The 27,858-nt window shown below is 56.0% G+C and overlaps 1 protein-coding gene and 1 long non-coding RNA gene across 6 annotated transcripts; both read left to right on the top strand.

Annotated features, from left to right (window-relative positions):
* Positions 1 to 59: 59 nt before the first annotated feature.
* Positions 60 to 24,367, top strand: NRBP2 (nuclear receptor binding protein 2). 5 transcript variants are annotated; one of them, XM_085053829.1, is made up of 18 exons: positions 60 to 490; positions 13,943 to 14,065; positions 14,345 to 14,446; positions 14,546 to 14,635; positions 15,514 to 15,554; positions 15,639 to 15,733; positions 16,858 to 16,881; positions 17,180 to 17,263; positions 17,348 to 17,403; positions 17,513 to 17,608; positions 20,089 to 20,221; positions 21,054 to 21,156; positions 21,258 to 21,308; positions 21,505 to 21,640; positions 21,830 to 21,883; positions 22,314 to 22,436; positions 23,132 to 23,187; positions 23,945 to 24,367. In XM_085053829.1, the coding sequence occupies exons 1-18, from the start codon at positions 374 to 376 to the stop codon at positions 24,240 to 24,242; spliced, it is 1,782 nt and encodes a 593-aa protein (XP_084909955.1). In that variant the 5' UTR covers positions 60 to 373; the 3' UTR covers positions 24,243 to 24,367. The 5 variants fall into 5 exon arrangements, with proteins under 5 accessions (XP_084909955.1, XP_084909958.1, XP_084909953.1 ...); XM_085053832.1 differs by having other exon boundaries at positions 62 to 490; positions 22,314 to 22,377; positions 23,945 to 24,222; XM_085053827.1 differs by lacking the exon at positions 60 to 490 and adding an exon at positions 498 to 1,532.
* Positions 24,368 to 25,259: 892 nt separating this feature from the next.
* Positions 25,260 to 27,039, top strand: LOC146442625 (uncharacterized). The gene is made up of 2 exons (XR_014850318.1): positions 25,260 to 25,349; positions 25,595 to 27,039. It is a non-coding gene; the product is annotated as an uncharacterized LOC146442625 (long non-coding RNA).
* Positions 27,040 to 27,858: the final 819 nt, after the last annotated feature.

The following is a 27,858-nucleotide window of genomic DNA, read 5'->3' as shown; positions in this document are numbered from 1 at the left end:
TGGGGGGTGCGGGGGCTCCTCCCGGTGGGGCGGGGCGTGCGCGGCCGCACGTCCGGAGCGGGGCGGGACGAGACCGAGCCAGCCCAGCGCGGCACCGGCAGAGCGCGGCGGGGCTCGAGGCGGTGCGGATCGGTGCGGTGCCGCCGGGATCGGTGCGGCTCGTTGCGTTCCCTTGGGTTCCGTTCGGTTCTGTTCGGCTCGGCTCGGCTCGGCTCGGATCGGAGCGGCTCGGGTCGGATCAGAGCGGATCGGATCGGACTAGAGCGGCTCGGCTCGGCACATTTCGGCACAGCTCAGCCCAGCTGGGCTCGGCGCAGCTCAGCACAGCTCGGCACAGCTCGGCACAGCTCGCACAGCGCGGTTCGCGGCGGGGATGGCGGTCCCGGAGCCGGACGCGCGGCTGGCGCAGGAGAAGGAGGAGGAGAGCGAGGAGGAGAGCGAGGTGCTGGAGGAGAGTCCCTGCGGCCGCTGGCAGAAGCGCCGCGAGCAGGTGGGAGCCGAGCGCGGCGGGACGGGAATGCCGGAGGGCGGCCATGGGAATGCCGGGCAGGGAGACGCCGGCAGATCGGGATGTGGATGCCGCGGGATGTGGATGGAGACGCCGCCGCCGGGCCCTGCGGGGCTCCGGGCTGTGCGAGGCGCTCAACGCGACCCCTCGCCCATCGCGGGGCCGGAGTGGCCGCAGGGCACGGCGATGGAGGGCGAGTCGCCGGGGGCGGCCGGAGGAACGGAGAGCCGGTGCGGGGAGCCGGGCTCGGTCGTGCCCCGGCTCGGGGTGTGCCGGTGTGGAAAGCCGGGCTCGCCATGCTACAGTGCTTGGCGTGGCGGTGTGGAAAGCCGGGCTCGCCTCGCCTCGGTGCGGGTTGTGCCGGTGCGGGGAGCCCGGTGCGGGGAGCCCGGTGCGGGGAGCCCGGTGCGGAGTGTGCCGGTGCGGGGTGCCCGGTGCGGGGTGTGCCGGTGCGGGGTGTGCCGGTGCGGGGCGTGCCGGTGCGGAGAGCCCGGTGCGGGGAGCCCGGTGCGGATTGTGCCGGTGCGGGGAGCCCGGTGTGGGGTGTGCCGGTGCGGGGAGCTCGGTGTGGGGTGTGCCGGTGCGGGGAGCTCGGTGTGGGGTGTGCCGGTGCGAGGAGCCCGGTGCGGATTGTGCCGGTGCGGGAACCGGGCTCGCTATGCCCAGGTCCGTGCAGACCGGGCTGGCCATGCCCTGGTGTGAGGAGCCGAGCTCATCGAGCCCCGGTGCGGCTGCTGGTGAGGAGCAAGGAGCGAGGTTTCACCGTGCCCTGGGCTGGGGTGTGTGGAGCAGGAATTGGGGCTCATCGTGCCCCTCTGGGGAGCCCTGGAAGATGGGCTCGCCGTGCCCCGGTGGGGAGAGCCGGGCAGTGCCCGGGGCACCGGAGCAGTCCCCGGCACGTCCCGCAGCTCGGAGCTCAGATGCCCGTTCTGCCTACAGCCATCCTGCAGGGCTGCCGGAGGGTCCCGGAGGTTTTTGCCGGTCTGAGAAAACCCTTGAGCTGTGCCCGGTGACAGCGACACAGGTGACAGGATGGTGACCCCGAGGTGATGGCTTGGAGCTGCTGCGGGGATGGGGGCTTGCTGGGTCAGTAGTGGGGTGACCCTCACAGCTCACCCCCAGGGCTGGACAACCCGATTCCTCCTCTCCAGAGCAGGGGTTGGTTTGCTTCAGCTGATCTTCCTAGGCCAGAGAAGCATCAGGACCATCTCCACAAAAATGGGGCTGGAGTCACCCTGCCTCTGTCAGGGCACCCAGGAATGGGGACCAGAATCGGTGGGTGACCCCAGGCAGGGGTGGGACAGAGACACGTCACAGGCACTGTGCTTGAAGGGGAAAAGGCCCATCCAAGGCCAAACTCTTTATCTTCCCGTTATCTCCCCTCTCCCCTGTTAAGTACCCAACCCCAGCATTTAGCTTTGCCTGCGGCTGCATCTCCCAGCCTGAATTCCCAGCCTGGGCTTTGCTGAGATCTTGATAAGCTGCTCCTGTCTGATAAGCTGCTCCTGCCAGCCAGCGCCATCAGCACCTGCCACTCTGTCCCTCGGTGCTGCCAGGTGCTTCCACACCCACACATTCCCCTTCCCTCCCCATTCCTGCTCCCTCCCCCTCTCTGGCAGACGCCTTCCCCACACCAGGGTGCCTAACCCTGACCCTTTCGCTCATAAAAAGAAGGACATCGAGGAACTGGAGGATTTTCAGAGACAGGAGTGGAACTGGGAAGAGTTTGGAGGAACAGGAGTGGATGAGAGAGCTGGGGGGGTTCAGCCAGGAGAAAAGGCTCAGGAGGAACCTTCTGGCTCTCCACAACTCCCTGACAGGTGGGGATCAGACTCTGCTCCCAGAGAATGAGGGACAGGACAAGAGGAAATGTCCTCCAGCTGTGCTAGGGGAGGTCTGGTGGGATGTTAGGAAAATTCCTTCCGTCTGTTCTGGCCAAACAACGACGTTTAATTATGAGGATTTCAACATGAATTTTGTGCAGGAGCTTTCTGGAGTGGTGCTGCCATGCATGGATTTGGCCCGGGGGGGTTCATCCTCCTGTGAGGGTGTGGGAGAAGTGGAAACCCCCCAGTGCCATCTCCACGCAGGTACTTTGGGTTTCTGTCTCTCTCCATCCACTGGGATTTTCCAGCTGGAGCAGTGGCAAGGGTGGGTTGGCCTTTCCAAGGGCAGGACAGCTGTTCCAGGAGGGCTGGAGTGGCAGGAAGGCTCCTTGATTGCCAAGAGGAGGAAGTTTTGTGGAAGAGCTGCGTCTGTGCAAATTCACAGATGCTTCGTGACGTGCAGGAAGGAGCTGAGTGCTGTCGAGCTGCTCTCCTCTCACTGCCCTCAGCACTCCTGGAATTTGTACCCATAGGGAGCTCCCCTCACTCTCCTGCAGGTCTGCTGTAATTATTTATTTTGCTAATCTGGTTTGGTCAGAAGAGACAAGCCCTGTGTGGGACCTGCAGAGCTGTGCTAGGGGAGGTGTGGGTTGGATATTGAGAAAATTCCTCCTGGAAAGGGTTGTCCAGCCCAGGCTGCCCAGGGCAGTGGTGGAATCCCAACCCCTGGGGAGATTTAAGATCCTTGGGGATGTGGGTTTGTGGTGGCCTTGGCAGTGCTGGATTGACTCACTGGGCTGAAAGGCTTTTCCAACCTGAACCATTCCACGATTCCACAGTTCTGTAGGCTGATTGACAATGCACAATACATTAAGATTGATGTACAATAATGATGTGGACTCAAGGACTACACCTTGTTTTCACACACACAGGGCTGTGCTGAACCTGCTCTGCCCCCCCCCAGGAATAAACCATCTCCCTTCCCGACCTCCTCTGCCTATTTATGATTATTTATTCCTCAGGGATGTGAAGTCACAGGTTGTCACGAGCAGTTCAGGGAATAGAAACGCTTGGATGAGGTGTGAGGAGAAGCAGCACTGTGTCCCCTGCAGTGTCACATCCCCAGCCCAGCCCTGTCCTGCCCCTCTCAGTGCTCTCCTGTTGTTTGTGAACTGCTGCTGGCACAAAATTTTCCATGTGGGAACACCAGGGATCTTTCAGCCTTGCTTTGATGAACTCATTTGCTTTTCCCACCCACCCTGGGGAGTATAAGCAGAAGGGAGAAGAAACTCAGTTTTCTGCGTTTGTGGAAAGTTTTGCACCTTTGCTGGTCTGAGCTGGGGTTGTGGCTGAGCCTCGTGCTGGGATCAGTCTGGTTTATCCCTGTTGGTTTGTGTTCCCAAACCCTCAATCTGCCTGGAAAAGGGAGGGTTATGACCAGCAAGTATTTGCTGCTCACAAATGCTGGTCCCACCACGATCATCTGTCACATTTTTCGGGTTCAGACCACGATTTCCACATCCTCCCCCTCATCTCTCCCAGTCATTCCCACCTCTCAGTTCTGCCCATTGTGCTCCCTGTGGAAATGCCCTCAGCCCAGCGTGCTTTGGGTTCCTGAGGGCTTTTCCCTTGGGATGAGAGTGGTGTGGCAAAGCTCAGCTGTGGTTCACAGACAGAACTTTGGAGTTGTTCCTATAATTTATTCCTCTGAGCAACCCTGCAGTTGCCTCTCTCTCATAATTCTGCTGCTGCTTCTAATATGGGATTTGTTTTGGAGCACCCTTGGATTTCAGTTCTGGAAGGGATGGAGCATCCAGAGGGGCCTGGATGGTCTGGGGAGGACAGAGTGAACCTCGTGAAGTCCAGCAAGGCACGTCCTGCACTTGGACTGGGGACTGGCTGGAGAGAATCCATGGGGAGAAGGACCTGGGGGTGCTGGGAAAGCTGGATTTGCTCTGGCCATATGCACTGGGATCCCAAAACCCTTTGATCCACCAGTGTGGGCAGCAGGGGAAGGGGGGATTCTCCCCTTCTGCCCCACTCAGGTGAGACCTCACCTGCAGGAGCTGGGAGAGCTGGGAATGTCCAGTCTGGAGAAAGGAAGGATCCAAGGAGACCTCAGAGCTCCTTCCAGTGTCTAAAGGGTCTCCAGGAGAGCTGGAGAGGAACTTGGGACAAAGACCTGGAGTGACAGGACACGGGGAATGGCTTCCCACTGCCAGAGGGCAAAATTAAATGGGATTTTTAGGAAGAAATCCTTCCCTGTGAAGGTGGAGAGGCACAGGTTGCCCAGAGAAGCTTCCTCCATCCCTGAAAGTTTTCCAGGCTGGATTGAATGGGGTGTGGAGCAACCTGGTCCAGTGGGAGGTGTCCCTGCTCATGTCACTGGGGGTCTTGAAGATTCTTGAAGAATCACCATCCTGGGATTCTCCAATCCGAACCATGAGCTTTAACTCACCCAGCAGGATGAAAGAAAGGAGGGAAGGAGGGAAACAAGAGAAGAAACGCAGAGAAAAAAAAAAAAAAAGCGCTGAAGCGGAATTTTTAGGAAATAAAGCGATATTTAAAAAAGTCAGCAAGAGGGGGAGGTTTTTGGGGTGCTGCTGTAGGTTCCCACAGTTTCGAAAACGAAAACAAAACATGGAAAAACAGTGTTAAGCGCTGGAATCCCGTGAGGTGCAGGGGGTTCCCATTTTTAGGCATTAATGAGGTTTGCAGTTGGCAGCAGGATCATCCGTGGTGGATGAGTTGGGAAAGCTCCAACTATGCATTATCTGCCACGGGGTTATTTTTAAAAAGCTGCTTTGTTGCCAGCCATCCCCAGGGATCTGGGCTCGGAGTGTGAGGAGCTTTTCCAGCGCAGGGAGGATCAGCTGGAGGACTTGGCTCCTTCTTTTCCTGCCATTTCTTTTGTTCCTGCTTCTTTTTCCTTCTGCGGCTTTCGTTTGCTTGCGGGTGAACTTTGCAGGGTGAGTTTGGGCTGATTGTGCTGAGCTAAGCTGAACTCTTGCAGGGGAACTTCTGGGACTTTTGGGTTAATATCCAAGAATTTAGGGTAATATCAAAGAATTTAGGGTTAATATCCAATGATTTGGGTGTTGTTTGGGTTTGTTTGGGTTTTTGATTTAGGGTGAATATCCAAGAATTTAGGGTTCATATCCAAGAATTTAGGGTTCATATCCAAGAATTTTGGCTAATATCCAAGACTTTAGGGATAACATCCAAGAAGTTAGGGTGAATATCCAAGAATTTAGGGATAATATCCAAGAATTTGGGGTTCATATCCAAGAATTTTGGCTAATATCCAAGACTTTAGGAATAATATCCAATAAGTTAGGGTGAATATCCAAGAATTTTGGCTTATATCTAAGACTTTAGGAATAATATCCAAGACTTGAGGGACAATATCCAAGAATTTGGGGTTCATATCCAAGAATTTTTGCTAATATCCAAGACTTGAGGGACAATATCCAAGAATTTAGGGTTAATATCCAAGAATTTTGGCTTATATCTAAGACTTCAGGGTTAATATCCAAGACTTTAGGACAGTGAACGCTTCACCCTGTGCTCTAAACAGGCCTTTTGGGTCACCCTAGAGGCTTCTAACCGAGAATAAACCGAGAGGAAAATTGAATTCTACTGGAAAACTCACCGGTAGATAAAAATTGCAGGAAGCAGCCAGCGGAGTTCTGTCCCCAGCACGTGCTCCGGGGGTCTGGCAAGGAACAAGCCTTGGCTGTGCCAGATTTAGAGTCCTCCCCATCACCCTCCGAGCTCGTAGGCGGTGCAGGGCCTGTTCTGGATGGTGCCTTGGGGCTGCTCTGCCCGTGCCACGTTCTCCATTTCACGGAGCCTTTAATCCTTCGGGATCTTAGCCGGCCACAACAATCCTGTGCCTTGTTCTCGCTGCTGGGGAGGGAGCTGACGTCAGCCCGCCGTGAGGCTTCAGTGCAGGAGCTTGTGGTTTTTCATGCAGGAACATGCTCCTTATTCCCGTCCGTATTCTGCAAGGAATGTCTGGTTGCAGCTCCTTTTTCCCATCCCTGTTGTGCACGGGAATTCCTGGTTGCAGCTCCTTTATCCCATTCCCTATTATGCTTGGGATTGCCTGGTTGCAGCTCCTTTATCCCATCCCTATTGTACGCAGGAATTCCTGGTTGCAGATTCTTTATGCCATCCATATTCCCATCCATATTTCAAGGAATTCCTGGTTGCAGTTTTATCCCATCTATTGTGCACGGAATTCTGGTGCAGCTCCTTTATCCCATCCCTTTTCGGATCCTGGTGCAGCCTTTATCCCATTCCTGTTGCACAGGAATTCCTGGTGCAGCTCTTTATCCCATTGTGGTTGTTGTTTTTTTTGTTGGGTGTGGTTGGTTTTTTTGTTGAATTCCTGGCTGCAGCTCCTTTATCCCATTCCCTATTATGCTTGGGATTGCCTGGTTGCAGCTCCTTTATCCAATTCCTATGCTGCACAGGAATTCCTGGTTGCAGATTCTTTATCCCATCCATATTGTGCACAGGAATTTCTGGTTGCAGCTCCTTTATCCCATCCCTGTTGTACACAGGAATTCCTGGCTGCAGCCCTTTTATCCCATTCCTGTTGTGCACAGGAATTCCTGGCTGCAGCTCCTTTATCCCATCCATATTGTGCACGGAAATTCCTTGTTGCAACTCCTTAATCCCATCCCTATTGTATGCAGGAATGCCTGGTTGCAGCTCCTTTTTCCCATCCCTGTTCCACACAGGAATTCCTGGTTGCAGCTTCTTTATCCCATCCATATTCTGCAAGGAATGCCTGCTTGCAGCTGCTTTATCCCATTCCCTGTTATGCTTGGGATTGCCTGGTAGCAGCCCTTTTATCCCATTCCTGTGCTACACAGGAATTCCTGGTTGCAGCTCCTTTATCCCATCCATATTCTGCAAATAATGCCTCGTTGCAGTGCCTTTATCCCATCCCTGTTGTGCACAGGAATTCCTGGTTGCAGCTCCTTTTTCCCATTCCCTATTATGCTTGGGAATGCCTGGTTGCAGCTCCTTTATTCCATTCCTGTGCTGCACAGAAATTTCTGATTGCAACTCCTTTATTCCATTCCTGTGCTGCACAGGAATGCCTGGTTGCACCTCCTTTTTCCCATCCATATTCTGCAAGGAATTCCTGGTTGCAGCTCCTTTATCCCATTCCCTATTATGCTTGGGATTGCCTTTATCCAATTCCTATTGTGCCCAGGAATTCCTGGATGCATCTCCTTTATCTCATTCCTGTGCTGCACAGGAATTCCTGGTTGCAGCTCCTTTATCCCATCCCTGTTGTACACGGGAATTCCTGGTTGCAGCTCCTTTATCCCATCCATATTCTGCATTTCCCCTCAATCTCCCAAACAGATGCTGCTCCTCAGCTCCCAGAAGGTTCCCTCTGCACTCCCCCCCACCTGAAGCGTTACAATTACTGGCATTTGCCCCGTGTTCTTCCCTTTCCTGTCTTTATCCAAGTTTTTTTGGCCCTTTCCCTCGCCTTCCCAGGGGGTTGGTTTTGTTTGCAGTGCCCAGATGTTGCAGCCAAGTCCTGCAGGCTCGAGCCCTCTCTGTGCCCCTCGGTTCCTTCCTGCTTTTCCTCTGCTGTAATCAGAGACCTCTCCGGTCCCAGAGGATTTTGTATTCCACTGCTGGGACCAGGGGGTGTCCCAGGCTGTGCTCCAAGAGGGATGAAGCTGCTGGAGTGCTGTGGATTGGCTCTTTGCTGAGCAGTTGGATGGCAAACCCACGGCTGAGCTTCCTGCAGGGATCACAGACTGATCACCAAGGGTTTCTTTGGTTTTCCTGGAGCTGCTCTGCTGATGGCTCAGTTGGTTAACAGGGCAAAACCAGGGAAATCAGACCAAAGTCCTCTGAGCTGGGCTGATTCCTGCTGGTCACTGCTCCTGCCCAGCCTGCAGAGGCTGCTGCCTGCTGCTTCCCACTGGGCCTGGATGCTCATCCAGCACAGTCTGGCTGGAGCACTGCAAAGTCAGCCTGGGTTTTTGTCACTGGGTTGGACTGGTGGGCACTGGGTGCCTGTGGGTTATGGCACGGGCTGGGAGGGAGTACAGCATTCCCATGGGATGGGGCACAGCATAACCACGGAATGCCTATGGGATTGGGCACAGGAAACCTGTGGGATGGGACACAGCATAACCATGGGATGAGGTCCAGAAAGCCTATGGGATTGGGCACTGGAAGTTGGGTGGGGTTGGGTGGGTTGGGTTTGGGGGTGGTGGGGTGTTGGGTGGGGGGTTGGGTTGGGTGGGTGGGTTGGGTGTTGGGTGGGTGTTTGGGTTGGGGTTGGGTTGGGTTGTGGGTGGGGGTTGGTGGGTTGGTGTGGGTTGGGTTGGGGTGGGTGGGGGTTGTGGGTGGGTGGTGTGGGTTTGGGGTGGGGTGGGGGGTGGGTGGGGGGTGTGGGTGGTGGTGTGGGTTGGGGGGGGTGTGGGTGTGGGTGGGTGGTTTGGGTTGGGTGGTGGGTGGGGGGTGGGTTGGGGGGTGGGTGGGGGGTGGGTGGGTGGTGTGGGTTTGGGGTGGGTGGGGGTTGGGTGGGGTTGTGGTGGGGGTTGGTGGGTTGGTGGGGGGTGGGTTGGGGGTGGGTGTGGGTTGGGTGGGTGTTGGGTTGGGGGGGTGGGTGGGGGTTGGGTGGGTGGTGTGGGTTTGGGGGGGTGGGGTGTTGGGTGGGTGGTTTGGGTGGGTTGGGTGGGTGTGGGTTGGGTGGTGGTTGGGTTGGGGGGGTGGTGGGTTGGGTTGGGGGGTGGGTGTGGGGTGGGGTGGGGGTGGGTGGGGGTTGGGTGGGGTTGTGGGTGGGGGTTGGTGGGTTGGGTGGGGGGTGGGTTGGGGGTGGGTGGGGGTTGGGTGGGTGGTTTGGGTTGGGGGGTGGGATGGGGCACAGCATAACCATGGGATGAGGTCCAGAAAGCCTGTGGGATTTGGCACAGGAATCCCATGGGATGTGGCACAGGAAGCCCATGGGATGGGGCAGAGCATAACCGTGGGATGAGGTCCAGAAATCCTATGGGATTGGGCACAGGAAGCCTATGGTATGGGGCACAGCATAACCATGGGATGGGGCATGGCATAACCACAGGATGAGGCACAGGAATCCCATGGAATAAGGCACAGCATAACCATGGGATGGGGCACAGGAATCCCAGGGAATTGGACACAGGAAGCCCATGGGATGGGGCACAGCATAACCATGGGATGAGGTCCAGAAATTGGGTGGGTGGTGGTTGGGGGGTGGTGGGTTGTGGGTGGGTGGTTGGGTTTGGTTGGGTGGGTGTTGGGTTGGGGGGTGGGGTGGGTGTGTGGGTGGGTGTCCTATGGGATTGGTCACAGGAATCCCATGGAATAAGGCACAGCATAACCATGGGATGAGGTCCAGAAAGCCTGTGGGATTTGGCACAGAAAGCCTGCAGGATGGGGCACTGCATGCCCACAGGGATGGGATACAGGATGCCCAGGGATGAGATACCACCTGCTCATCCTCTCTTTTGGAACCTCCTGCTCCCACCATCCACCTCAACCCCTCCAGGCTCCACTCTCCCAGTGTGGGGTGGCACTGGGATCTTTTCCCTTTCCTCCTGGATCCTGCAGATCCCTGTGCCACTGCCCAGCCCCATTTCCTGGGTGAGGCTGCTGGGCTGGGGTGACACCAGGCTTGTCTCACCTCGCAGGGCTGGGCAGTGCTGGGCTGAGGGTGACCCCACATTTGTGTCACCTCCAGGGGCCCTGCAGGGCCTGGGGGGGTAAAACAAACATTGCTTCAGGCTGCAGGCGTGCACAGGGAACAGCTTCTCCCAGGAAATAGCAACCCTGGTACTGCCCCGTGCAGGATTTCTCCTGGCTCTGGTCTGGAGAGTGGAAAAATACTCCTCTGTCCCTTTCCTGCAGCAGTGGCCAGAGAACAGGGATCACAGTGTTTGCTCCAGCAGCTGCTGGCCAGGAGGGAAGGGCAGCCGTGGGCATGGAGGGAAGGAAAAGCTTCCAACCCTCCCACCCAACCCTCCTACCCTCCAGCTGCGTTCCCGAGGAGTCCTGCTCAAGATCCTGCTGGGAGAGGCAGGATCCCTGTCCACTGGGATTACACAGGGATTATCCCTGTGCTGCTGCAGCTGCCAAGCAGGAGTTTCCTAGGAATGGACAGTGGCTTCCCACTGGCAGAGGGAAGGGTCAGATGGGATGTTGGGAAGGAATTCCTCCCTGTGAGGGTGAAGAGGTGCTGCAGTGGAATTCCTAGAGAAGCTGTGGCTGTCCCTGGATCCCTGGAAGTGTCCAAGGCCAGGTTGGATGGTTTGGAGCAGCCTGGGATACAGGAAGGTGTCCCTGTCTGTGGCAGGGGGTAGAAGGAGATGAGCTTTAAGGTTCCTTCCCACCCACACCATCCTGGACTTTGATGATTCTGTGACAAGAAGAGTTCCTGGGAAAAAAAGGCTGGGTGCTGTGGGTGCTCCTCCTGCCCTGGGTGGGGCAGCTCTGCTGCTGCCCATCCCACTGCCTTGTCCCTGACTCAGTTTCCCTGCCTGCTCTCCCAAGCCCGGAGCACAGCTGGGCACTGGGGTGATTTCCCTGGTTGACTGAGCAGCCCTGCTGCTTTCTGCCCTCAGCTCTGCTCCTTCTTCCCGGCTCCAGGATGGAACTGGTCACCAGTACCTCCCTGTGGCACCACGGCTGTGCTGGTGGCAGAGCTCACCCTGTGCCTCCCTGCCCTCAGTCAGGCTGAATTAGTGGGTTTGTGAGAGACAACATCAAATGCTTCACTGGAATCAAAATATTTTCCATCTCGTGCCTTCCCTTCACCTGCTGGTTGTGTAACAGGATCGCTCGGACAGAACAGGTTTGTCTGGCGCTGCAGGGCTGAGCTGCTCTGCTGTGGGTGCCACGGGTGTCCCCAGCCCTCCTGTCCCAGCCCTGAGTGCTCCTGCCGTGGGGACAGCTCCTGCCAGCTGAGGGACAGGTGGAGCTGTCATTGCTCAGGGTTACTGCTGGTCACAGTCCCCTCTACGGGGACAAAGGGACTGCTGGTGGTCCTGGTCGCCTCCCTGGGGACAGATGGGCTGGTGGTGGCCCTTCTGGTGTTGAATGTGACCTCTGAAGCAAGAGCTGGGAGTCTGGAGTGTTTCCCACTCAGGAGAGGGGTGTGACAGCCACTCACCCGGGCCACAGTAAGGGCACAGGGTGGGTCAGTGACCCTTTATCCCCAGGGTCCTACAGGCTCTGCTTGCACTGCCACTCCCTTTCCCTGTCCCTTGGGGATCTCAGGTGTCCCTGACTGAGGCCTCAGCCCTCTCTGCTCGTTTTTTTTTCCCTTCCCATGTTTTCTGAAACGGTTTCTGTGTTGCAACAGCCACCCCTGCCCTGCCTGGGGCCACAGCTGGGGACGGCAGGGCACAGCTTCGGTCAGGGACAGGGGGCACGAGGTTTGGGAGGGGCACGGGTGCAGGAATGGGACACAGCCCTCCCCGTCACCCAGCTCCTGGGACACTGGGGTGGACAGGCCAGGCTGGGATTTATCCTAAAGAGAGGTTTTCCAGGCATGCAAATCCCAGACTTTCCCAGTGCTGAATATTGTGGTGGCCCAAGCAGTGAGATAATTGATGCACACAGTGAGTGGAGAATCATGGAATTATTTGGGTGAAAATGGACCTTACAGATACCCCTGCCATGGGAGCAAAAACTCCTCTCCCATTATTTCCAGCCCCATCCACCAGCTGCTCTCCCAGAGCCTCATCTCTGAGCATTCCCATGCCAGTCTCAACCCTCGTTGACGAGAAAAGCTCAGAAGGCAGCGATTTATTGGAAGCTTCAACCTGATCTTTGGTAAACCTGCCCTGCCCCGTCCCCAGCGACCGCTCAGAGCGTTTTCTGGCAGCAGGAGCTCTCCCAGCCTGGTTCCAGCAGTGCTCACCACGGAGCTGCCGGGAATAGCGGATAACCACGCGGTATAACCGCGCGGGATAACCGCGGAGACCCGACTGCCTTTTGTCCCAGTCAGGCTGCGTGGAAAACGCCGCGTTTATTTATTTATGGAGGCCGAGCCAGAGCTCGGCGCGGGAGCAGCTGGTGGGGATCAGCTTTGTTCTCTCAGCGCAAGACAGAGCACGTCTGTGTCCACACAGAGCGGGGAAGGTTCCTCCCCATCACGTTTCAGGGCCTCCCAGATCCTGGCAGATCCGCTGCCCCGAACCCTGAGCGCGCTCGGGATCAGAAAGCGGCTTGTTTGGAGGTGGGGAGGACCCTCCAGGCTCGTGCTGGTGTGCACTGGGATCACTGGGATCACTGGGAAGGCTGTGGCTGAGTGCCTTGGCCGTCCGTGCTGAGCTTAGCGCGGAGCACGCGGAGCCTGTGCCGGGGAGAACAAGGAACAGAGGTGCTTTTGTGTGGCTGCAGCAGGAATTGGGCCATGAACTCCCCTGCTAATGAGCTGGGGGTGCTGAGAGCTCATGGCTGCCCCGAGCCTGGGCAGCAAGATTGTCACCAAAAATCGGGGAGAAAATAAAAAACCCCCTAATGTTGTATTTGACGTAATAGAGAACCAGGCGTTGCTTTATTTTCTGGCCAGGATGTGCCAAGGGAAATATTCCAAACGTGCGTGTTTTTACAGGATTTTCTCTCAAACTTTGTGCAGTCGAAACTCATAAAAGATGGATTGTTTCGAAGTTTATTGGTCCAGAGTTGAGCAGCTCCCAGTATTCGGTTTCCTGTTGGATCTGAATTTCTTTGCCTCTGATGTTAATTAGGTCATTTTTTTATTTTCTTATCAGTCTTTTCTGGACTAGATGTCTCCAACTCTGCCAGAGGCGAGTTTGTAGGTGACCACTGCTGTCCTGTTGATGGTTTTTTATCTTTCTGGCTATCTTTTGGGCTATCCCTGGTTGATATGTTAAGCCCATCTCTGTAGAGTGATGCTACATCTCCCAAAAATCTTCAAAAAATTCCTTTCCCCAAGGCAAAGTCCAACTGAGCTTAACTAGAGAAATAAAATAAAATTTTTAAAGTTATATTTTTTCCAGCTGAGCCCCAAGCCCTGGCATCAGGACACCACATAGCTGCCCTGGCAGCAGCAGAACAATCTCCTTTTTCCTCTGAATTTCCCCTTTTCCTCCTCCAGGGCCACTTCAGGGACCTGAAGTCCAAAAAAAGCTTAATTTTTAAGACAGTGCCATGTTGCCGTGGCAGGGATTGTTGTAACAGCGTGGAGACTCTGCTCTTCCTGAGCAGGAATCATGTTTCAGGCTGATTTATTTATTATTTTTTATTTATTTATTTATGTGCTTACGCTGGGAAGTGTCAATCATTCTGGAAATGACATTCAGTGACATGGAGGTGATTTCTATTGTCATGATTTACCTACCAAAGCTGCAATGAGGGTTCATGTGGCCAGAAAATCTCTGAATTCCCAGAGGTCTGTGGGTAATAAACCAGTCAGAAAAACCAGTAAGGTCTGGCTGATTAGGTTGGGATGAACCAAAAAGAAAAGAAAATGGATTTTGTTTCATGAGTTGCCTGCGGAGGAGGTGATGCCATCCTCCCCCAGACCACCCCTGTCCCCCCAAAATTCATCCCTCAAACCTCCCCTTTCCCCCAGGTGAACCAGGGGAACATGCCTGGCATCCAGAGCACCTTCCTGGCCATGGACACCGAGGAGGGTGTGGAGGTGGTGTGGAACGAGCTGCTTTTCACTGACAAAAAAGCCTTCAAAGCACATGAGGTGAGACCCTGAGACCCCCACACACCTCCCTGGGTGGTGCACAGCCTGGCAGGATGGCTTCCTGCCCTCTGGCACTGGGATTTCCTCATTTTCTGCTGCAAAAAGCAGCTCCAGAGTCCTCCAGGGGTCTGAGGAGGTGACATCCCCAGCTCTTGGGGTGCCCTGCCCAAGGTCCAGGGGGTCTGAGGGGGTCTGGGGTGTCCAAGAGGACCTTCCACCTCACCTGTCCTGCCCCATGCCAGGACCCACCACCTCACCTGTGCTCTGTTGTGCCCCCAGGAGAAGATCAAGACCATGTTTGAGCAGCTGGTGCTGGTGGATCACCCCAACATCGTGAAGCTCCACAAGTACTGGCTGGACGTGAAGGACTCCAAGGCGAGGGTAAGGGGTTTGGGGAGCAGGTGGGGATCCCAGTTTTGCTCCTCACCCTTCTCCATGAGGGTCCAGGCTGGGAGGAGCTGACCTCCTCTCCCCTGCCAGGTCATCTTCATCACGGAATATGTGTCCTCGGGGAGCCTCAAGCAGTTCCTGAAGAAAACCAAGAAGAACCACAAGGCCATGAATGCCAGGGTGAGTTCTGGGAGCATCACAGGAGTGGCTCTGTGTCCTTGTCCCTTCCAGGGAGGGTCTCTGGGACCCTACAGGGCAGAGCAGGTGGGAGTTGCTGTTTCCTGGGTCACACGGGGACCTTGCTGGACCTCAGGAGAGCCCAAATTGGATTCTGCTGGCCCCAAGTGGCCGCAGTGGGTGACACTGCCTGGGGTGCTCTGCGTGTCCCCACCCTGCCCAGGGGGTTCAAGGGACTGCAAAGCCACTGGCCAGGGCTGGTGTGAGTGACCTGTGGGATAATCCAGAGCTTGCCATGGGCGACCTTTCCCTATCCCAGGTTGCTCCAAGTCCCGTCCAGCCTGGCCTTGGTCACTTCCAGGGATCCAGGGGCAGCCACAGCTTCTCTGGACAGCCTGTGCCAGGCCCTCCCCACCCTCCCAGGGAAAGATTTCTTCCCAAAATCCCATCCAACCCTGCTCTCTGGGTGTGAGAAACCCTTCCCACTTGTCCTGTCACTCCATCCCATGTCCAAAGTTCCTCCCACCTCTCCTGCAGCGTTGAGCCCTTTGCTGGAGTCCTTTGAACAGGGGACAGGGCACTATGTGGGACAATGTGGGACACATCACTGAGCCTCAGCTGGGCATAGCAGGATGTCCCTGTCGCTGGGAGTGGGTGGGAAGGACCCTGATCATCAGCAGGGCATAGCAGGATGTCCCTGTCACTGGGAATGGGGGGGAAGGACCCTGATCATCAGCAAGGCACAGCAGGATGTCCCTGTCACTGGGAGTGGGTGGGAAGGACCCTGATCATCAGCAGGGCACAGCAGGATGTCCCTGTCACTGGGAATGTCACTGTGTTTTGGCTCATGGAGCTCTGTCCCTGCTCTGTCCCTGCCCTAGGCCTGGAAGCGCTGGTGCACCCAGATCCTCTCAGCTCTCAGGTGAGGCTTCCCTGGCTCCCTGCCCTGCCCCGTGGGGTCCTGGGGGGTGCAGGCTGTGCTCGGGACACCCCTGTGCCCCCCCAGCTTCCTGCACTCCTGTGAGCCCCCCATCATCCACGGCAACCTCACCAGCGACACCATCTTCATCCAGCACAACGGGCTCATCAAGATCGGCTCTGGTGGGGCAGCGCCGGCCTGGTCTGGGGGGTCTGAGGGGGCCTGGGGGGTCGAGGGGGCCTGGGGGTTTGGGGGAGCCTGGGGGTCTGAGGGGGTCTGGGGGGTCTGAGGGGTACAAGGGGGTCCATGGGGGTTTAGGATCTGAGGGATCCACGAGGGTCCAAGAGGTCAGGGTTTGAAGGATCTGAGGGGTTCAAGGGGGTCTGAGGGGGTCCAAGGGGTCTGGGGGGTCTGAGGGATCTGAGAGGTCCATTGGGTCCAAGGGGTCTGAGAGATCCAAGGGGTTCTGGGGAGGTCTGAGGGGTCCTGGGGGTCGAGGGGGTCAGAGGGGTCCATGGGGGTCTGAGGGATCCAAGGGGGTCAGGGGGGTCTGAGGGGTCTGAGGGGTCCATGGGTCCAGGGGTTTGAAGGATCCAAGGGGATCTGAGGGATCCAAGAGGGTCTGGGGGGTCCGAGGGGTTTGGTGATGGTCCAAGGGGGTCCAGGGGGGTTCAAGGGTCCTGAGGGATCCAAGGGGGTCTGGGCATCTGAGGGATTTGAGGAGTCCATGAGGTACAAAGGGTCTGGGGGATCCAAGGGGGTCTGAGGGGTCCAAGGGGGTCCAGGGGGGTCCCAGGGATCTGAGGGGTTCATGGGGTCTGAGGAATCCAGCAGGGTTTGAGGGGTCCAAGAGGGTCTGGAGGGTCCAAGGGGTCCATGGAATCCAAGGAGGTCCGGGGGGTTTGAGGGATCTGAGGGGTCCATGGGTTCTGAGGGATCGAAGGGGGTCTGAGGGGTCCGAGGGATCTGAGGGGTCCAGGGGGGTCTGAGGGATCCAAGAGGGCCTGAGGAGTCCATGGAATCCAAGGGTTCTGAGGGATCCAAGGGCATCTGAGGGATCTGGGGGGTTTGAGGGATCTGAGGTGTCCAAGGGGGTCTGGGGTGTCTGAGGGATCCAAGAGGTCTGAGGGGTCCAAGGGGTTTGGCAGGAGGAAGGGACAAGGGTCCTGCAGGTTGTGGGGGGGGGTCCTAGCCAGGCAGGAGCCCCAAAAATCGTGGGGTCCCTTTTTGGGGTGCCAACCTTGGCGTCACCCGTTCTTCTCCTCTGCCCTCTCCTGCCTTCCCAACGTCTGGCTCCATCTGGCAGTTTGGCACCGGGTGTTTGCCAATGGTGAGTGACCTCCCAGCGTGTCCCCTGCCCTGGGGACACCCCTGTCACCCCTGAGCCCCCACCAGTGGATTATCAGGCACAGGGGATGATCCTGGGCTCTGTGGAGAGGGAGGAACCTTCATCCCTCCTGGAATTGCTGCTCCTGGGTGGGAGTGGAGAGATCTCCTGGGATGGGTTGTGCCCAGGGTGGGCAGAGGCACCCACAGACCACCCCCTCGTCCCCAAAGACCACCCCCTGACCCCCTCAGGGCACCCACAGACCCCTCAGAGCACCCACAGACCCCATCTCACCCCACAGCCCTCCCGGATGATCTCCGCAGCCCCATCAGGATCGAGCGGGAAGAGCTGAGGAACCTCCACTTCTTCCCTCCGGAGTATGGCCGTGAGTAGGGGCTGGGATGGGGGGAATGGGGGACATGGGGAGCTCCTGAGGCTCCATCCTGATGTCTCCTGGTCTGTTTTCCAGAGAAGGCAGACGGGACGGCCGTGGATATCTTCTCCTTCGGGATGTGCGCGCTGGAGGTGTGGAATGGGACAAACCCCTGGGAATGGGGGGATCCTGTCCCTTGTCTGGGGGTGTCCCTTGTCCCTTGTCCCTTTCCCTATGGACTGGCCACTCTTCTGCTCCCAGATGGCCGTGCTGGAGATCCAGACCAACGGGGACACGCGGGTGTCAGAGGAAGCCATCATGAGGGCCAGGCATTCCCTGGATGATCCCAACATGAGGGTGAGTGCAGCTGGAGGAGCCTGCTGGGGGTAAATCCATGTCCTACATCCTTCCTGGGGGTAAATCCATGTCCTACATCCTTCCTGGGGGTAAATCCATGTCCTACATCCTTCCTGGGGGTAAATCCATGTCCTACATCCTTCCTGGGGGTAAATCCATGTCCTACATCCCTCCTGGGGGTAAATCCATGTCCTACATCCCTCCTGGGGGTAAATCCCATCCTGTGTAAATCCCATCCTTCATCTCTCCCTCCTCAGTGTAAATCCCATCCTGCATCCTTCCTCAATGTAAATGCCATCCTGCATCCCTCCTAGGTGCAAATCCCATCCTTCATCTTTCCCTCCTCAGTGTAAATCCCATCCTGCATCCCTCCTGGGTACAAATCCCACTCTGCAGCCCTCCTGGGTGCAAATCCCATCCTGCATCTCTTCCTCCTCAGTGTAAATTCCATCCTGCATCCCTCCTGGACATAAATCCCATCCTGCATCTTTCCCTCCTCCATGTAAATCCCACCCTGCATCTCTCCTGGGTGCAAATCCCATCCTGCATCCCTCCTGGATGTAAATCCCGTCCTTCATCTCTCCTTCCTCAGTGTAAATCCCATCCTGCATCCTTCCTGGGGGTAAATCCATGTTCTACATCCCTCCTGGGGGTAAATCCATGTCCTACATCCCTCCTGGATGTAAATCCCATCCTGTATCTCTCCCTCCTCCATGTAAATCCCATCCTGCATCCCTCCTAGGTGCAAATCCCATCCTTCATCTCTCCCTCCTTAGTGTAAATCCCATCCTTTATGTCTCCTTCCTCATTGTAAATCCCATCCTGCATCCCTCCTGGATGTAAATCCCATCCTTCATCTCTCCTTCCTCAGTGTAAATCCCATCCTGTATCCCTCCTGGGTGCAAATCCCATCCTTCATCTTTCCCTCCTCCATGTAAATTCCACCCTGCATCTCTCCTAGGTGCAAATCCCATCCTTCATCTCTCCCTCCTCAGTGCAAATCCCATCCTGCATCTCTCCCTCCTCCATGTAAATCCCATCCTGCATCCCTCCTGGACGTAAATCCCATCCTTCATCTTTCCCTCCTCAGTGTAAATCCCATCCTGCATCCTTCCCGGGGGTAAATCCATGTCTTTCTTACATCCCTCCTGGGGGTAAATCCATGTCCTACATCCCTCCTGGATGTAAATCCCATCCTGCATCCCTCCTGGGTGCAAATCCTATCCTTCATCTTTCCCTTTTCAATGTAAATCCCATCCTTCATCTTTCCCTCCTCAATGTAAATCCCATCCTGCATCTCTTCCTCCTTAGTGTAAATCCCATTCTGCATCCCTCCTGGGTACAAATCCCATCCTTCATCTTTCCCTCCTCAGTGCAAATCCCAACCTGCATCCCTCCTGGGTGCAAATCCCCATAAATACTTGGGAAAACAGTTTGATAAGGAGACAGGACAGTTTGGGGGTTAATTGGGATTTGGGATCAGACAGAAGAAGGCATGGAATACCCAGAACTTTTGATCCTCTTCCATCTGCCCTGACCCACCTCAACCCCCTTCCTCTTCCTTTGGCAGCCTCCAAAACATGCCATAATAATGAGTTTGTACATTCCCCAAATTCCCTTGTTTGATCGCAGAATTCCTCCAGGCATCCCACAGGAAATCCTGCCCCTCAGATCCCACATTTCGCACGTTTCAGGAGTCCCAGGAAGTCTCCTCTGCAGGGCATTGGCAGATCCTTGGATCCCACTGCTCATCCTGCCCTTTCCCCACTCCCACCACCACATTCCTGCTCTCAGGGCTGATCCTTTTCCTGCCCCTTCTCCTGCTGGGCCAGTGGAGACCTCCTTCCCAGCTCTGCCCACCCAGAATTCTGCTGCCTGATACAGAAAGAGCCCCTTGGATCTGTTTCCCAGGAAATTGTTTAACAAACAGCGTGACCCCAAACTTAGGGCAGTGACCCCTGTGCTTTTTGGGGTCCCCAGCTAAGGACATGTGGGTGCTGGAGTGTGTCCAGGGAAGGGTTTGGAGCTCCAGGAGAAGCTGAGGGAGCTCAGCAGTGAGAAAAGGAGGCTCAGGGGGGACATTTTTGCTCTCCACAACTCCCTGACAGGAGGGTACAGCCGAGGGAGGATTTGGGTTCTGTTCTCAGGGAACAAGAGGAAACAACCAGGGGAGGTTCAAATTGGACATCAGGAGGAATTTCTTCAGGGAAAGCGTGGTCAGGCATTGGAAGGAGCTGCCCAGGGAGGTGGTGGATTCTCCATCCCTGGAGGTGTCAAAGGAGTGACTTGAGGACACTCAGTGCTTTGGGGTGGTGACAAGGTGGGGATTGAGCACACGGTGGACTTGATGGTCAGGGAACTCTTCCAGCCTCAATGATTCCATGATTCTCTGTGTGAAATGAGAGGAGCAGGGGAATGTCCTGCTCTGCTCCAGCTCTGCTCCAGCTCTGCTCCAGCTTGTTCTCCTGCTCTGATCCCAGGAGTTCATCCTGTCCTGCCTGACCCTGAACCCAGACAAGCGCCCAACAGCCCACAACCTCCTCTTCCACCGGGTGCTCTTCGAGGTCCATTCCCTGAAGCTGCTGGCAGCCCATTGCTTCATCAACCACCAGTGTGAGTGCCTGGGACCACCCAGACCCCCAGGATCATCTTCACCCAAGGAGGCAGGCTGGGAGAGCTGGGAATGTTCAGCCTGGAGAAGAGAAAGGTCCAAGGAGACCTTAGAGCTTCTTTCAGTGCTTCAAGGGGCTCCAGGAAAGCTGGAGAGGGATTTTGGAAAAGGGCCTGGAGGGACAAGGCAAGGGGGAATGGTTTCCCACCAGAGGACAGGGTTTTTCCTTCCCAGAGGACAGGGTTAGATGGGATATTGGGAAGGAATTCCTGGCTGGGAGGGTGGTGAGGCTCTGGCACAGGTTGCCTGTCGTTGTTGAGCCGCTAGCAGAGAAAGAAGATCCAGGTTCAAAGTGTGGCATCAAGAAGAAGCTTTTTTTATTTAATTCCAACTTATATAGACTTTTCAAAGGTCACCCAGATTGGTCAGTTCGAAGCCTCCCTCTAGGCCTGATTGGCCAGGCCTGAACTGTCCATATTTTAAGAAACTGTTTCAACAAACATCCAAAGTTTCTTTGTTTATAAAATACAAGAAGAAGAGAAAAAGAATTCTCATGGGAAAAGTCTGTGCTAGCCACAGGTTGCCCAGAGAAGCTGTGGCTGCCCCATCCCTGAAAGTCTTCCAGGCCAGATTGGACAACCAGGAGCAACCTGGGATAGGGGAATATTTCCCTGGAGTGAGACTAGATGGGATTTAAGGTCCTTCCCACCCAAATTATCTTGTGATTCCATGTGCAGAGCCTGGGGAGAGAGGCAGTGGCTCCCATCCCTTCCCTGGAGCTTCCCCACCCTGCAGGACCCCCAGTCTCACACATCCCCTGTCCCTCTACCCCAGATCTGATGCCAGAGAACGTGGTGGAGGAGAAGATCAAGGAGCTGGACCTGAACATGGTGATGGCTGAGATCCGCAGGGAGGGTCGGCCTGGGGCACAGTGGAGGTGAGGATGAGGAAGATTCCACAGCATCCAGCCTGGAGATGCTGGTGCTGTGGGAAGCAGCCCTTCACCCCCTGAACCCTCCCATCCTGTTCCCTGCCCAGGTATTCAGAAGTTTCCTTCCTCGAGCTGGACAAGTTCCTGGAGGATGTCAGGTGGGTTGGAGCTCCCAGCTCTGCCTCAGCTCCCCAGGATGGACAAATGGGAATATCCTCCAGCTGTTTGGTTCCTCATTCCCCAGGCTCAGGGAGCTGCTCATCCCTGCTCCTTCCAGAGCCAGCTCTGCCAGGCTGCAGGGGACAGAATCAGCTCTCTGTGACATTGATTCCATCCCCTCTGTGTCTGTGCCAGGAATGGGATTTATCCCTTGATGAACTTCGCCGTCTCCAGACCCCACGCCCTCCCACGTGCTCTCTCCCAGCCCCAGGAGGACCCTCAGAAAGCCAAGACTCCAACACCAGAGCCCTTTGATGTGGAGACCAGGAAGGTAAGGCCAGATCCAGGTGGGGACAGCTCCTCCGTTGGTCTCCATCCCTGCTGTAAGGACACCTCTCCTGTCAGCCATGGCCCTGCTGAGAGCTGGGAGAGGAATTCTGGGGTTTCAGCTGGAATTGCAAAGTCCTGCTTGGAGCCAGAGGGGTCATGTCCAGGCTGATCCTGAGCTGGGCTTTTCCAGGTGGTGCAGATGCAGTGCAACATGGAGCTGAATGAGGACAAGAGCCAGTGGCACGTGAGTACCTGGATCCTGATCTGCTCCTGGCACTGGGAATGGGACTGGAAAATGGGATTTGGGAATGGGATTTGGGAATGGCCTCAGCTGGTTTCCCATGGTTCCCAAGGAAATCACTCCTGGCCTGTACAATGAAAGAATTCCCAAAGAAGCCATGAATTCCCCTGCCCTGTGGGACACTGGAGTGTCTGGATGTCTCCATCCCTGGTGTTTCCAGACTCTTTTGGACTCCCATTTTTTCTAGCCCATCACTTGGAGGGAGCTGGAATTGCTCCAGGGCATCAGCACTGTCCAAGAGCTCCCAGTCCCAGCACTCTCCAAGAGTTCCCACGTTCCCACAGTGCCTGAGTTCCCACATTCCCACAGTTCCCAGCACCTCCTGGTGTTGTTGGAGGGGCTGGGATGATCAGAGTTTCTCCTGTCTCCACAGCTCACACTCCTGCTCATCCTGGAGGACAAACTGCACCGACAGCTCAGCTATGACCTGCTGCCCAGTAGGTTCCTGCAGGGAATGCTGGGGGTGGATGCTGGGGGATCCTGCAGCCCTGGCGGGGTTAGGCTCTATTGGACAAAGATGTTCCATCTTTCCAGCCAGCTTCCCTGCCTTTCCCTCTTCCTTTCCCTTCCCTTTCCTTCCTCTCCTCCTCCTTTTTCCTTTTTCCTTTTTCCTTTTTCCTTTCCTTTCCTTTCCTTTCCTTTCCTTTCCTTTCCTTTCCTTTCCTTTCCTTTCCTTTCCTTTCCCTTCCCTTCCTTTCCCTTCCTTTCTCTCCTCCTCCTTCTCCTTTTTCCTTTCCTTTCTCTCCTCCTCCTTCTCCTTTTTCCTTTCCTTTCTCTCCTCCTCCTTCTCCTTTTTCCTTTCCTTTCCCTTCCCTTTTCTATTTTCCTTTTTCCTTTCCTTTTTCCCTTTCTCTTCCTTTCCTCTCCTGCTCCTTTACCCTTTCCTTCCTTTTTTCCTTCCCTTCTTTTTCTTTCACTTCCCTTCCTTTCCCCTTTCCTTTTTCCTTTCCTTTTTCCTTTCCTTTTTCCTTTCCTTTTTCCCTTCCCCATTTCCTTTTTCACTTTCTTTTTCCCTTGGGGTCCCTGCTCTTACCCACCTAGAACCTCTGCTGGTGACTCTGGCACGAGGGAGTCACCTGCCCATACAATGAGAGTTGGGAGGGCAGCAAGTGGATGACTGCAGCTCTCCCAGGAACAGGAGCTCCACAAGCAGTATCCATGTTCATGTTCTCCTTCTCCTTGTCTCTGCAGCTGATAACTCCAAGGATTTGGCCACAGAGTTGGTGCATTATGGATTCATCCACGAGGTGAGTTCCTGCTGTTCCCAAATCCTCACAGGCAGGGATTGAGGTTCTGTTCCCTCCAGACTCTGCTCCAGGAGCTGTTCCAGGTTAATTAGCTGGACCTTAAATAATTCTGACTGGGAGAACCAGGGGAGCCCCCAGGGAAGGAGGCTGATTCCTTACTTAAGGAATCATAGAATCATTAAGTTTGGGAAAGACCTCCAAGATTATTGAGTCCAACCTGTGACAAACATGCAAGATCACCTTGACAACACCCCCCAAGTGCCACATCCACATGTTTATTAAATACTTCCAGGGATGGGGACTCCACCACTGCCCAGGGCAGCTGTGCCAGGGCTGGACAGCCCTTTCCAGGAGGAATTTTCTCAATATTCTGCCTCAACCTCCCCTGGCACAGCTTGAGGTCATTTTCTGTTGTCCTGTCCTTCATTCTCTGGGAGCAGAGCCTGACCTGGCTGCATCCTCCTGTCAGGGAGTTGTAGAGAGTGAGAAAGTCCTCCCTGAGCCTCCTTTTCTCCAGGCTGAGCCTCTCCAGCTCCTTCAGCCACTCCTGAGGCTCCAGACCTTCCCCAGCTCCATTCCCTTCCCTGGACACACTCCAACCCCTCCACGTCCTCTACCTGGGGACTCCAAACCTGCCCCAGAACTGGAGGTGTCTCAGCAATGCCAGCACAGGAATGGCTCAGGATTGGCACTGTGGGAGGCTGGAGGTGTCTGGGATAACCCAGCAAAGAGACTTTTTGGCACATTTGGGTTTCAGGACGACTGTGAAAAGCTGGCCACGTTCCTGGAGAGCGCCTTCCACAAGCACCGCTCCCAAGCCCTGTGAGCACTCGGCACCCACCGGAGTCCCCATTCCCAGGGGATCAAGGTGCTGGACTGGAGGATCCCCCAGGGGCTCCCAAGCCACCAAACTGCAGCAGGACTCACCTGGCCGAGCCTTGGGCCGAGGGGGGTTTGCCCAATCCGTGCTCTGGGAAGGCAACAGCCGGCGGAGGACTCAGCAGACACTGGGAATTACATCCTGGAACGTTGGGATCCGTGTTCCCTGCTCCTGAGGGGAGATGTGGGGGAGTGGGCAGCACCCCCTGGCAGCCCCTTCCCGGTGGGGTTTGTGAAGCTGCTGCAGGAACCCCCAGCCGGATCCATTTCCCTCTGGGAATGATCAACTTTTCTCGCTGCAGGTCCCAAAGCTATTTTTTCCCTCTCTGCCATCTGGAATGGTCCTTGCCGAGGGGAGGGGAGGAGCAGGCTTGGAAAGCCCTCGTGTAGCTTCCCATCTGCCACATTCCACTGTCAATCCTGAATTTCTCCGGGTTTGAGGCTTCCACTGAGCGGCCTGTGCTCACAATCCTTGGGATGAGCTGGGACTGTGTGAGCTGGACACGATGTGGCTTGGGAAGAAATTCCAGAAAACCTGACCCACCACCTGGATCCACACATGTGGATCAGCAGGAACCTCACTGATGCTCCACAGAATCCTTCTCATTCCCCAGCTCCTCTTACAGCCTTCCAAAAATCCCATGACATCTTCAGGAGGAAGCCCTGGTGCCTCTTCCTCCCATTCCTCCCACAGTGGCTGGAATGTCAGTCCCTATCCTGGAGAAGGGGGAATTGCCACCATCACCATCCCAGTGCTGCCCTTTGCCGAAGGGACGTGTCGTTGACATGGGGAGAAGTGCAAATAGGAATTGTCTCTGTTCAAGAGTCATGCAGGGCTGCTCCTGCTGTGCCAGGGAAAAGTGGCTCTGACATCCTGCTCTGTGCTGTGCCAGGGAAAACTGGCTCTGGCATCCTGCTGTGTGCTGCTCTGTGACAGAGTTCTGTGCTGGTGCTGCTCCTGCCGCTCCTGCTGTGCCAGGGAAAAGTGGCTCTGGCATCCTGCTCTGTGCTGTGCTGGTGCTGCTCCTGCTGCAGGAACGCTTGTCCTGCTGTGTGTGTGGTGTTGGTTGTGTGGGGGTTGTTGTTGTGTGTGGTGTGTTGCTCCTGCTGTGCCAGGGAAAACAGCCTTTGGCATCCTGCTGTGTGCTATGCTGGTGCTGCTCCTGCTGCTCCTGCTGTGCCAGGGAAACTGGCTCTGATATCCTGCTGTGTGCTGTGCCAGTGCTGCTCCTGCCACGCCTGCTGTGCCAGGGAAAAGTGGCTCTGGCATCCTGCTGTGTGCTGTGCATCCTGCTCTGTACTGTGCCAGTGCTGCTCCTGCCACTCCTGCCGTGCCAGGGAAAACTGGCTCTGGTATCCTGCTCTGTGCTGGTGCTTCTCCTGCTGTGCCAGGGAAAACTAGCTCTGGCATCCTGCTCTGTGCTGCTCTGTGACAGACTTCTGTGCTGATGCTGCTCCTGCTGTGCCAGGGAAAAGTGGCTCTGATATCCTGCTCTGTGCTGTGCCGATGCTGCTCCTGCTGTGCCAGGGAAAAGTGGCTCTGATATCCTGCTGTGTGCTGTGCCAGTGCTGCTCCTGCCACTCCTGCTGTGCCAGGGAAAACTGGCTCTGGCATCCTGCTCTGTGCTGCTCTGTGACAGAGTTCTGTGCTGGTGCTGCTCCTTCTGCTCCTGCTGTGCCGGGGAAACTGTGGCATCCTGCTCTGTGCTGTGCCAGTGCTGCTCCTGCTGTGCCAGGGAAAACTGGCTGTGATATCCTGCTCCTGCTGTGCCAGTGCTGCTCCTGCCATGCCAGAGGAATCTGCCTCTGCCATCCTGCTCTGTGCTGGTGCTGCTCCCGCTGTATTGGGGGTGTCCTGCTCTGGCACTGTCCTGGTGATCTGCACCATGCCAGTGTGGCTCCTGCTATGCTGGAGGAATCTGGCTCTGGCATCCTGCGCTGTGCTGTGCCAGTGCTTTTTGCTGGTGCTACTCCTGCTGTGCCAGGGGAAACTGGCTCTGGCATCCTGCTGTGTGCTGTGCTGGTGCTGCTCCTGCTGCTCAGACTGTGCTGGGGGAATCTGGTTCTGGTGCTGTCCTGGTGATGTGCACCATGCTGGTGTTCCATGCCAGTGCTGCTCCTGCTGTGCCAGGGAAAACCAGCTCTGGCATCCTGCTCTGTGCTGGTGTTCTGTGCCAGGGAAAACTGCCTCTGGCATCCTGCTCTGTGCTGGTGTTCTGTGCCAGGGAAAACTTCCTCTGGCATCCTGCTGTGTGCTGGTGTTCTGTGCCAGGGAAAACTTCCTCTGGCATCCTGCTGTGTGCTGGTGTTCTGTGCCAGTGCTGCTCCTGCTGCTCCTGGTGTGCCAGGGAAAACCAGCTCTGGCATCCTGCTGGTGTTCTGTGCCAGTGCTGCTCCTGCTGTGCCAGGGAAAACCAGCTCTGGCATCCTGCTGGTGTTCTGTGCCAGTGCTGCTCCTGCTGCTCCTGGTGTGCTGTGGGGAACTGGCTCTGGCATCCTGCTCTGTGCTGGTGCTGCTCCTGCCAGGCTGTGGCAATCCAGCTCTGGCATCCTGCTCTGTGCTGCTCAAACTTTGCCTGGGAAATCCAGCTGGGGTGCTGTCCTGGTGATCTGCACCGTGCTGGTGTTTCCATGCCAGTGCTCCGTGCTGGTGCTGCTTCTGCTGCTCCCACTTGTGCCACGGAAAGCTGCCTCTGGCATCCTGCTCTGTGCTGATTTTCCACTCCGTGCTGGAGCTCTGTGTGGGCAAAGCCTGCCTTGCACCGCTCGTGTTTTTTGATGTCGCGCCGGCTGCATCCCGCTGGGGTTTTACCTCAGGCTGCATTCCTGGCCCAGGCTGCACTCCTGGCTCGCTGGGGCTGCACTGCTGGCCTGTGCTGCATTTGCAGCCCCTGCTGCATTCCCAGCTGTGCCGAGTTCCGAGCTGACAAATCAATAAAGCAGCCGATGCCCGTCGGAGCGCTCTGCGCCAAACCTCGCTCGTAATTCCTTAACTCCAGAGAAACTGAGGAGGAGGGATTCAGGGAATACCTCACAGCTGCTGATTCCCAATCCCTCCAGAGCACACCTGGCCTGGGCTCCAGACATTCCAACACATCCCAGCCCCTTAGCACTTCCTTAACACACCCCCCACCCATAAATCCATGGATTTAACAGCTCCTCTAACCCTGGAATTCCCTGCCCTTGGTGAAGTTTAGTGGCCCAAACTGCCAAAATCCTTTATAAAAACTTGGGGGCTCTGTGAATTCCATGGGGGTTTTCCTCCTTCTTGTTTATCTTCCATAGTGGGGATGTGAGAGTAGTGGGAATGTGAGAACAGTGGGAACACCTTGATGCCAGTTCTGCTCCAACCTGTGCCTCACCACCCTCACAGGGAAGGATTTCTTCCCAAGATCCCACCTATCTCTGCCCTCTGGCAGTGGGAAGCCATTCCCCGTTGTCCTGGCACTCCAGACCGTTGTCCAAAGTCCTTCTCCAGCTCTCCTGGAGCCCCTTTAGGCACTGGAAGGAGCTCTGAGGTGTCCCTGGAATGTTCTCCTTTCCACATGAACATTCCCAGCTTGGCTCCATTCCCTGTGCTGGGGTGTGGTCTTGGCTCTGCATTGAAATTTGGACATTAGGGGCCTCTCAAACAGAAGCTAGAGAAGGGACAGGATGGGGACAGAGACACTGGGATGGGGACATTTCACTCCAATTCCCAGCAGGTAATCCCAATCCGCCTTTCTATGACACATCCAGCACCTCCCGGTGTTCCCAGGGGGTTCCCGGGGCTCTTCCCCCGGCTGCGACTCA

The sequence above is a fragment of the Lichenostomus cassidix genome, chromosome 2 (genome assembly GCF_008360975.1).
Source record: "Lichenostomus cassidix isolate B80296 chromosome 2, HeHo_3.0, whole genome shotgun sequence".
Taxonomy (NCBI): domain Eukaryota; kingdom Metazoa; phylum Chordata; class Aves; order Passeriformes; family Meliphagidae; genus Lichenostomus; species Lichenostomus cassidix.
The sequence above is the reverse complement of the archived record's forward strand: the minus strand, read 5'-3'. Positions and strand labels throughout refer to the sequence as shown.

Coding starts and splice junctions, on each gene's coding strand:
- NRBP2 (XM_085053827.1), top strand. CDS start 534: ATGGGAATGCCGGGCAGGGAGACGCCGGCAGATCGGGATGTGGATGCC. Junction 15,734..16,857: donor GCTCATCAAGATCGGCTCTG/GTGGGGCAGCGC, acceptor TCCATCTGGCAG/TTTGGCACCGGGTGTTTGCC. Junction 17,404..17,512: donor TCGGGATGTGCGCGCTGGAG/GTGTGGAATGGG, acceptor TTCTGCTCCCAG/ATGGCCGTGCTGGAGATCCA.